The 9345-nt window shown below is 63.3% G+C and overlaps 1 protein-coding gene across 1 annotated transcript; it reads left to right on the plus strand.

Moving 5' to 3' along the window:
• The first annotated feature begins 476 nt into the window (after positions 1 to 476).
• On the plus strand, positions 477 to 5901 carry Pitx1 (paired like homeodomain 1). Its single transcript, XM_070036439.1, has 3 exons — positions 477 to 742; positions 2831 to 3075; positions 5263 to 5901. The coding sequence occupies exons 1-3, from the start codon at positions 571 to 573 to the stop codon at positions 5806 to 5808; spliced, it is 963 nt and encodes a 320-aa protein (XP_069892540.1). The 5' UTR covers positions 477 to 570; the 3' UTR covers positions 5809 to 5901.
• Positions 5902 to 9345: the final 3444 nt, after the last annotated feature.

Below are 9345 nucleotides of genomic sequence, written 5' to 3' on the forward strand. Positions count from 1 at the left end.
GCGGGAAGGTGGCGCGCGGGGAGGGCGGGCGGGCGGGCGGGCGGGCGGCTCGGGGCTGGATTCCGCGCCCGCGCGGCTCGCTCGCTCGCTCGCTCCCTCCCTCCCCGCCCCCCCTCCCACCAGGGCCCACCCCACCCACCTCCCCTGGCGCGGGGACTGCTGGAACCTGGCGGTGCGCGCTGTCTCTTTAAGACAGACTCCTGCCGGCGCCGTCTTGGAGCCTCAGTAAACCGGCCCCAAATCGGGAGCCGGAGCCGGAGCCGGGGCCCGGGGGCCGGGGGGCCGGGCGGGCTGAGGCCGGAGCGGCGGGGAAGCCTGCCGAGCGCCGAGCTCCACTCCGCGGGACCGCGGGAAGCCGCCGCCGCCGCCGCCGCCCGCCGGCCTCAGCCCGCGCGCCGGGCCCCGCACCCCGGGCGGCCCATGGAGCGGGCGCGGAGTCGCCGCGGGCGCGCGCGGCCCCGGGGGGCAGCCGCTTAGACGCCGCTCTCGTCTCCCCCCCCCGCAGATCGCAGACCGCGGGGCGGCCGGGCGCGCCCAGCCCGGGGCTCCCCGGAGCGCCCGCCTCCCCCCATGGACGCCTTCAAGGGCGGCATGAGCCTGGAGCGGCTGCCCGAGGGGCTGCGGCCGCCGCCGCCGCCCGGAGCGCACGACCTGGGGCCCGCCTTCCACCTGGCCCGCGCCGCCGACCCCCGCGAGCCGCTGGAGAACTCGGCCAGCGAGTCCTCGGACACCGAGCTGCCAGGTGAGCGCGGGGCGCGCGCGGTGCGACCGGGGTCTCCCCTCGCCGCGGCGGCGGGCGCCCGCTCACGCAGGTCACACGCGTGTGCACACACGCACACGCAGCCGTGGGAAGGGGGGCGGATCGGGCCGGGGCGAGGCCGGGGGCCGACCCGGGCGGGGCGCAGGGGCGATCGCGGCCCACGTGCGCGGGGTCCCCGCGCCGGGGTCTCGGCTCCGCCGTCCAGCGCGCCCTTCCGCGCCGCCGCGGGTTTTGTCTCCCGAGCTCGGGGGTGGGGTGGGGGGGGTTCTTTCCCGGAGACCGGGTGGCGATCGCCGGGTCCGGGTCTCTCCTCCTCCTCCCCGGGGCGGGGGGGGGGGGGTCCTGGGGAGCCTCTCACCCGCTCCTCTCCGCCCCAGTTCCCCGCTCCGGTCGCGCATCGCCCGGGGGGTCCCCGTGGGCGCGCGGCGCCGGCCGTGGGCCCGGATTTTGTTTCGTTCTCGCCGGACTCCCCGGACTCCCTCGCCCGCGCCGTGCTGTGCGTCCCGGGAACGAGTCCTCGCTCGGCTTTGGGGGTTAATTTCTTTAAAAAAAAAAAAAAAAGGGGGGGGGGAGAAAGAAGAAGAAGGAAAAAAATCCCTCCCTCGCCGGGCTGCGCGCTTGGTGTTTTGCTTTTGCAGAGTTTGGAGCGGGTGGGGTTGGGGTGGTTGCTGGTGGCGTGCGTGAGCGTGTAAGTCGTGTGTGTGCTGAACCCCGGAGAAGCAAACACAGGTTGCTTTTCAAAAAGGCCCTGGACGGAGGGTCACTCGGGCTGCGTGGGCCGATTTTACTATTTACACGCGCGCGCGCATCCCCGGCCCGGCCCGGAGGCCTCCCCACCCGGGCGGATCCAAAACCACCTCCGTAGGAGACTTGGTTCCTGCAGACAGATTTTTCTTTTTTCCTAAAAAAGAAAAAAAAGAAAGAAAAGTCCTTCCAAAATGGCGCATTTCTCCGGGGGGAAAAAATTATTTTCCCCTCTCAAAAATGCGTCTTCACGGTGGTGGGGTTCTTTTTTTGGGGGGGGGGAGAGAGAATTGAAATCACGAACCAGAATGCGGGGCGCTCTGCTTGGGACTTTTTTTTAAAAAAATGAGCCCGGCGAAGGGGTCGGTGACGCCGGCCCCGGGACTGACACGGTTTCTCCACAATGACACAGAGGTTTAAAAACCTAAAAAAATGAAACCAAAACAAAACAAAACAAAAAAACCTCCCCGAAGAGCGTCTGTCTGTCCATCTGTCTGTCTGTCTGTCCTGGAGTGCGCGCGCGCGTGGCGGCTCCGGGTGTGGCGCGCGGGGTTGGCGGTGTCCCGCGTTCGCCCGCTCTGCCCCTGGCCGGCCGGCCGGGGGTGTTGGGGCGCGGGCCGGGCCAGGTGGGGTGTCCGGGGTTAGCGCTCGGCGGGGCGCTGGGGACTCTTGAGTTAGGCGCCTGTGCTGTGCGCGGGTTACTTTTCCTTTTGCGCTTCGGTGATGGGTCCTACGGCTTGCGTGAAACGCCTAGATTTAAAGAGAGAAAGAGCGAGAAAGAACGAGAAATAGAAAAAGAGCGCGCGCGCGGGCGAGCGCGAGGCCCGGAGCTGCCCACCGGCCGGCCGCGCCGCGCTTGCGAAGGTTTTCTAGGCCCGGGAAGTTCCGCCGAGGCCCGGAACCCCGCTGCCTTCCCCGGGGTGAGGGTGGGAGAGCGCGGGAAGGCCCGGGGCGCTCGGAGCTTTGCCTTGAGACGACCCCCCCCCCCCCAGCCAACTTCATTCCAGAAAGTTCCATCCTGGTTCACATTGGCAGGGACACCCCGCCCGCATCCTCAGACTTAGAATCTACCCGGGGGTGCGGGGGGGGGGGCTCCCGCAGCGGCGCAGGCCGGGCCTCGCCGGGCTCCCCGGCCCGCAGGGCGCAGGGGCGCAGGCCGGGCCTCCCCGGGCCTCCGCGGGGCGCGGATCGCGGCCCGCTGCTGGGTTCGGCGGAGCCGGGACGGTGCTCGGGAGGCCGGAGCCGGGCCTCCCCGGGGTGTGGGGTGGTTGGTGACCGCGCCGGGCCTCCCTCCCACCCCGGCCCGTCCCTCTTGGCCCCGCGCAGACAAGGAGCGCGGCGGGGAACCCAAAGGCCCGGAGGACGGCGGCGGCGGCGGCGCGGGCGGCGCGGGCGGCGGCGCGGGCCCCGAGGACCCCGCCAAGAAGAAGAAGCAGCGGCGGCAGCGCACGCACTTCACCAGCCAGCAGCTGCAGGAGCTGGAGGCCACGTTCCAGAGGAACCGCTACCCCGACATGAGCATGCGGGAGGAGATCGCCGTGTGGACCAACCTCACCGAGCCGCGCGTGCGGGTGAGCGCGGGGCGCGCGCGCCCACGGGAGGGGGGAGCCCGCCCGCCTCGACCTGCACCCACCCCACACGCACGCTGCTCCACGCGCCCCGGGCGCGGCCTGCCCCGCAGCGCCGGCCCCGCCGCCCCGGCCCCGCTCCCAGCGGCTCCCCGAGGCCCCGGGACTCACTACGGAGTCGCAGCACACCCAGGGGTCCCCCCCACCCCGGACTGGCGGACGATCTCCCCCTGCCCCCCACCCCACCCCACCCCGAAAGCGAAAGGGAAAGGCCAGGAGAAGGGAAGGACGGGCCGGCAGGTCCTCCCCGCCTCCCAAGGCGTCTGGAAACTTCTTGGAAGTTGAGGTCTCCTTCCAGGGCTCAGCTTCCCCTCCCGGGGACGGGCCTGGCCGGTCACCCCCGGCGCGCGCCGAGTTCGTGACTCCTTCTCTCTGTAGGTCTTGGGGTGCAGTGGGGGGGGTTGCTTCCACCAGGCCGCAGTACCCTTCCTCTCACCGTCTGGGTTCCCAGTAAGAGCAAGACCTTAGACAAACCCTTCTTCTCCGGGCGGGCAGACGGCAGCAACAGCGCAGCCCAAACCCGGCCAAACCCCAGTCCGCGGGCAGAGCCCCCCGGCTTTGAGCCGCCCCCCCAGTCAGGTTGGCCTGCTGGCGAGTAGCGGGGTGAAGGAAGACTCAGCAATCTCGGATTCGTTAATTCTGCCCGGGGTGATGTGTGTGTATGTATTTGTGTGTGTATTTGTGTGTGTGTGTGTGGTTGATGGGGGCGGTAGAATCCGGCAGCCACAGTGCTGGGTCCATCCTCCCCCCAAAAAAAAGCTGAGGTGCTCAGAACCAGCTTGGGAAATAGCCCTGGACTGAAGAAAGGTCCCGAAGGGCAGGCGGCCTTCAGTGGGTAGACTTAGCTTAATAAGAAAGGACGTGATCGTTTGGAAGGAAAGAAAAGGTTCTCACCAATCTTTTTTTTCCAGGAGAAAAGGTGGAGATTAAGGGGAACCAAGCGCGCCCGCGGAAATTAAATATTTGTGGAGAAACATAGTTGGCAGATATTTAGGCAACAGGAAAGAAATTAAATATTTAAGGGAGCAGCAAACGGATCGAGTATTTTAGGAAAAGAACCAAGCATTTAAAAGAAACAGCGGAGGTCAGATATTTGGGGGGAAAGAAACACCCTGAACATTCGGGAAAGAATCTAAAAGGATAGAACGGAGGATTTAAAAAAACAAAACCAAAATTTAGACTAAGGGAGAAGAAAGGGAGCGTAGCGAACAAAAACACCATTTGGGGGTAGAAAGGATGAAACGTGGTCAGCAAAAACGGACACGGGCTGCGCAGCCAACGAGACTAGATGGAGGAATTGGAGACGGTCACTTGTTAGGGGGCAGCGCGCGTCCTTTTTGTGTTCGCGGGACAAAAGGAATCAAGGGGTGGACTATGTCGAGGCTGGAAGGGGGACCCGTTGTGGGGGGGGGAGATGGAGAAGTAGAATGGTTGGAAAGGGGGGACAAGAAGGAAAAAAACAAAACGAGAGCGGAGAAAGGAGAAAGAGGGGAGGGGGGAGGAGAGAGATTTAGAATCCGTGTCGGGAGACCTGGGAGGGAAATGAAGATTGGTTGCAAGAGGGGGAAGGAAAGAGCGAGTGAGGAGAGAAAGGGAGGAAGTTTAGAATCTGTATCCGAACGGGGAGGGAAATGAAGATTGCAAGCAAGAAGGAGAAGGAAAAAAAAAAAAGAGGAAGAGAGGAAGGAGGAAGAGAGAGGTGTAGAATCCGTATCCGGAGAACAGGAGAGGAAAATGAAGATTGGTTGGAAGAGGGGAAGAAGAGAGGAAGGGGGGAGAGGAAAGATTAGAATCCGTCTTGGGAGAACAGGGAGGGAAGTGAAGATTGCATGCAAGAAGGAGAAGGGAACAAGGAGGAAGAGGGGGGTGGTTAGAATCCGCATCAGAAGACCAGGGGGGGAAAATGACTGTTGGGGAGGAAGAAGAGGAGGAGGAGGAGGAAGGGGGCCAGGAAGAGGATGAAGATGGGGGGGAGAAACCAAAACAAAAAACCCACCCTACTTTCTGGGGATTAGGAAAGGATCCCCGGGGAGGGGTGAGTGGGGTGGGGAGGGGGGCGCCGCGGGGTGGCGTTGGGGTGCGGCCTTGGCGCGCGCCCCCCTCCGACCTCCCTCCGCGCGCCTCCCCCAGGTCTGGTTCAAGAACCGGCGCGCCAAGTGGCGGAAGCGCGAGCGCAACCAGCAGCTGGACCTGTGCAAGGGCGGCTACGTGCCGCAGTTCAGCGGCCTGGTGCCGCCCTACGAGGACGTGTACGCCGCCGGCTACTCCTACAACAACTGGGCGGCCAAGAGCCTGGCGCCCGCGCCGCTCTCCACCAAGAGCTTCACCTTCTTCAACTCCATGAGCCCGCTGTCCTCGCAATCCATGTTCTCCGCCCCCAGCTCCATCTCGTCCATGACCATGCCGTCCAGCATGGGCCCCGGCGCCGTGCCCGGCATGCCCAACTCCGGCCTCAACAACATCAACAACCTCACCGGCTCCACGGCGCTCAACTCGGCCATGTCCCCCGGCGCCTGCCCGTACGGCGCGCCCGCCTCGCCCTACAGCGTCTACCGGGACACGTGCAACTCCAGCCTGGCCAGCCTGCGCCTCAAGTCCAAGCAGCACTCGTCCTTCGGCTACGGCGGCCTGCAGGGCCCGGCGTCGGGCCTCAACGCGTGCCAGTACAACAGCTGACCGCCCGCGGCTCCCCGGGGGAAGGGGACACGCGCGCGCGCGCGCGCACGGAGCGCACGCAGGGGACGCGCCCCGGGGGGGGGGACGCACGCACGCGCGCGCGCGCGGGACCACGGCGCCCACCTCTGCGCCTGCGCAGTCACCCCACCCCCATCCATCCATCCATCCGTCTGTCCGTCCGCTGCCTTCTGCCAGTTTGGTTTCGTGTTTGCTTTCACCGGACCCCCCCAACTCTGCCGTCCAAAAACTCCAAGAACAAAAAAAAAAAGTCCCATTTTTTTTTTTTTTGGCCAAAAAATGAAAAAAAAAAAGACCAAACGGATAAGCAAAAGCAGGAAAGCGTAAAACAGGAAAGTCGGAGGGGGAAAAACCCGCCCAAACTACAAATGGATGAGTTGCAATTTCCACACGCCTTCCCCTCCTTCCCCCCCCCCCACACACATCCGGGGATGCACGGGTGGTGTGCGCTTCGTTCCCCCCACCCCACCCGGGACCCCGCGACCCACACCCCACACTCCGCGCCCCGCCCCGCAAACGACGTGCGGACAGATCCACGATGGAGCCGTTTGTGGCGCTGTGCGTCGGGGCGCACCCCGTCTGTCCCCAGCCCTGAGCTGAGCCGCTGCTGGCCCAGGCAAACTCTGCTCCACCCACCCCGCTCCCCCGTCCGGGAGGGGACCCCCCCCCAGTCCTCACTGCGCCCTCCCCCAGCCCCCCTCCCCCCCCGGAGAGAGCGAGGGGCGCGGCCCCAGGGCCCCCCGCGCCCACTTTGCACACCCGCTCTCCGCCCCCCCACCCCCCGCGCGCGCGCCCCGGTGTTTACAGCGTCCTGGTGTATGTCGGACTGACTGTGTACAATTATAAATCTGTCTATATCGACTTGTCCATGTTACGTCTATTAAAACCGTAGCCCGAGCTCCCCTCCTCCCCCGCCAGACTGCTTCATTCGGCTGAACAGGGAGGCACCCCGAAAAGCGCACCCCCAGAGTAGGATGGAAAGCTAGACGTCCCCCTCAGACACACACACACTGTTACTCTGGCCGGGGTCCCCAGCCTCTCCCCCCAGCACCCCCTCATTTTCCTCCCCTAACTCCACCTCTGGACACCCCTGCCCTCCCTCCAGAATGTCGGGGTGGGGTCCCCCTCCCCAGACTCTCTTCAGGACTCGGGTGGTCGCTTCTGGAGGAATCCATCCTCCACCCCCCCCTTCTTGAAGCCCTGGCCTTGCAGCCCTCCTCCCTGGTACCCCCACCAAAGGGAGGGCCTTCTCCCCAGTGGATGGAGAAAGTGTCCAGCCACACACAGGACTCGCTTCAGTTCCATCCCAACCCAAGGGGGCTGCGGCCGCCTCCGCCCTCCCCTGGAAACTACTGAACAAGCCCAGCCTGTGAATTGCGCCCCCCTTCCAGCAGTCATTTCTCAGGAGCTGGGAGGACGGAGGGAAGGTGAGGGACGGGGCGTGATGTGCTGCGATTCTGCAATCGCCTGGTGATGCTGGCCATCGTGGCCCCCAGGCCGGCCTCCACTGGGGTGAGCCCTGCCATGGCTCCCTGAGCCTCCCCCAGACAGGCCCAGGTCCTACCATAGCCATGGAGATGCACCCACACCCCCCCCCAAAGCCAGGTCTCCCCATCTTCCAGATGAGCCTTCCAGTGGAGAGAATCCTCCCTGGAGGACCATCCAGACTTGGTTGGGGGGTGGGGGGAGCCCCGTGGTCTGGCCACCCTTCCCCCCACAGCTCCAGTCCAGAGCTCAGACCCTCTCTGGAAACATAAACACGGCCACATCTGGATTCCAAGGGCCTCCCCCAGCCTCCCACACATCTGTCCAGGCATGGTTGGGTGTGTGTGTGTGTGTTGTGGGGTGGGGGGGAGCCCCGGGACTCCGTGGAAGGCAGGAGAGGCTGGAGAGATGGAGAGGAGGCTGTGTGGGGAGGGAAGGGAGTGGGAAGCAGAGAGGAAAGCTCTGGAGAAAGTCGGCTCCAGCTCCAGGTGAGAGGGCTCCCCAACCCCATTCTGGGGCTCCGGTATGGGGGGCAGCGGTAGTCCCAGAACTAGGTGAAAAACCCTTTCCTGCTGCTCTGAAGCCCCCCAAGGAGGAACAGGGACCCCCCCAATGCCCTCCTCTGGATACTGCAGAGGTGACTATCCATTCATTCATTCATTCATTCATTCGACTTTGTGCTCTTGATTTTGATGCTAGGGATTAGACCACAGCCCCACCCCACCCCCTTTCCTGGACAAGTGAACGCTCAGGCCTGCGCCTCTGGAGCCCAGGGCAGAGGGGGAGTTGCAGGAGCGGCTGTGGAGAGACAGATCTCGGATCTCGAGTGGAGCCAGAGCCCTGTTTGAAGTACACAGCCTCCTGATGAGGCTGGGACTTTCACAGTGTGAGCACATGAGGCCACGCATCCATCAGGCAATGCTGGACCCAAGGCAAACCCAGCCTCCGCACGGATCACCCCTCGTTTCTGATCGGAAGAGGGCCTGATCTCTGTGAGCCATACACAACTAGTCCCCCCACCCCCTGCTCCCCAAAAAACAGACCGCTAGATCTGTTCTTCCACGGCCCTGGCAAAGTGACTCTCCCCCTCCCACCCCCCCAATAGAGGCAGAAATTGGGGGTAGGAGTGAAGAGGAGGCTGGCTCTTTTAGACAGGAAAGGAAATGGAGACCGGCCACTGTGTGTAACCTTTACCTCCTGAAATCGAGAGTTGAAGTCACCTCCCCCAGGCCGGCCCTCTGGGCCATGTATTCCCAGAGTCCTGCTACCCACAGCTGTGGGAAGGGGGTGTGGGAGCCACAGCTGGAGATCTGCCCTGGGGATCTGGGTGGGGTAGGGGCTCTGTTATTGAGCACTGCACGCATGCGTGTCTGTCCGCTTCTACCCCCCATCCAGGTGAAATATCAGCCCCCTCCCCCCCCATTCACGGAGAAAAAATGGGGGCTGGGTAGTTTGGTCTGCCTTACCTTCCACACTTTCTAGGCTAGTTCCTGGATCCTAACATCCGCAGGAAGTTTTGCTGTTTGTTTGTTTTTTTTAGTGTGTGACAGTCCCGGGGCTTGAACTCAGGGCCCAGATGCAGTCCCCGTGCTTTTGTGCTCAAGATGAGCCCTCTACCACTTTAAGCTACAGCTCCATTTCCAGGTCTTCGGGTGGTTCATGGGAGATAAGAGTCTCAGGGCCTTTCCTGCCCAGGCTTGGCTTTGAACCTTGATCCTCAGATCTCAGACTCCTCGGTAGCTAGGATGACAGGCATGAGACAGTGGTGCCCAATTGACCACTACTGTTTTTTGTTTTGAGGGCAAAGGCTGGAATTCAGATTTCACTTTCGGAAGGGACTTCAGGTCTGGGAACCTCTCTGGTCTTCATAAAAAGGAAATCACCTTTTCACACAAAGGAGTAACAACTCACCTTGGTTGTTGCAAGAACGGAGATAATGCATGTGACTAAAGCACTGAATAAATGATGGTTACTGCTGTTATTCTAATTTCACTTTAGGACCAGGAAGCCCTGATTCCCCCTTGCGCTTCTCCA

This window comes from Dipodomys merriami, unplaced genomic scaffold (assembly GCF_024711535.1).
Source record: "Dipodomys merriami isolate MVZ:Mamm:240054 unplaced genomic scaffold, mDipMer1.0.p SCAF_271, whole genome shotgun sequence".
Lineage (NCBI taxonomy): Eukaryota > Metazoa > Chordata > Mammalia > Rodentia > Heteromyidae > Dipodomys > Dipodomys merriami.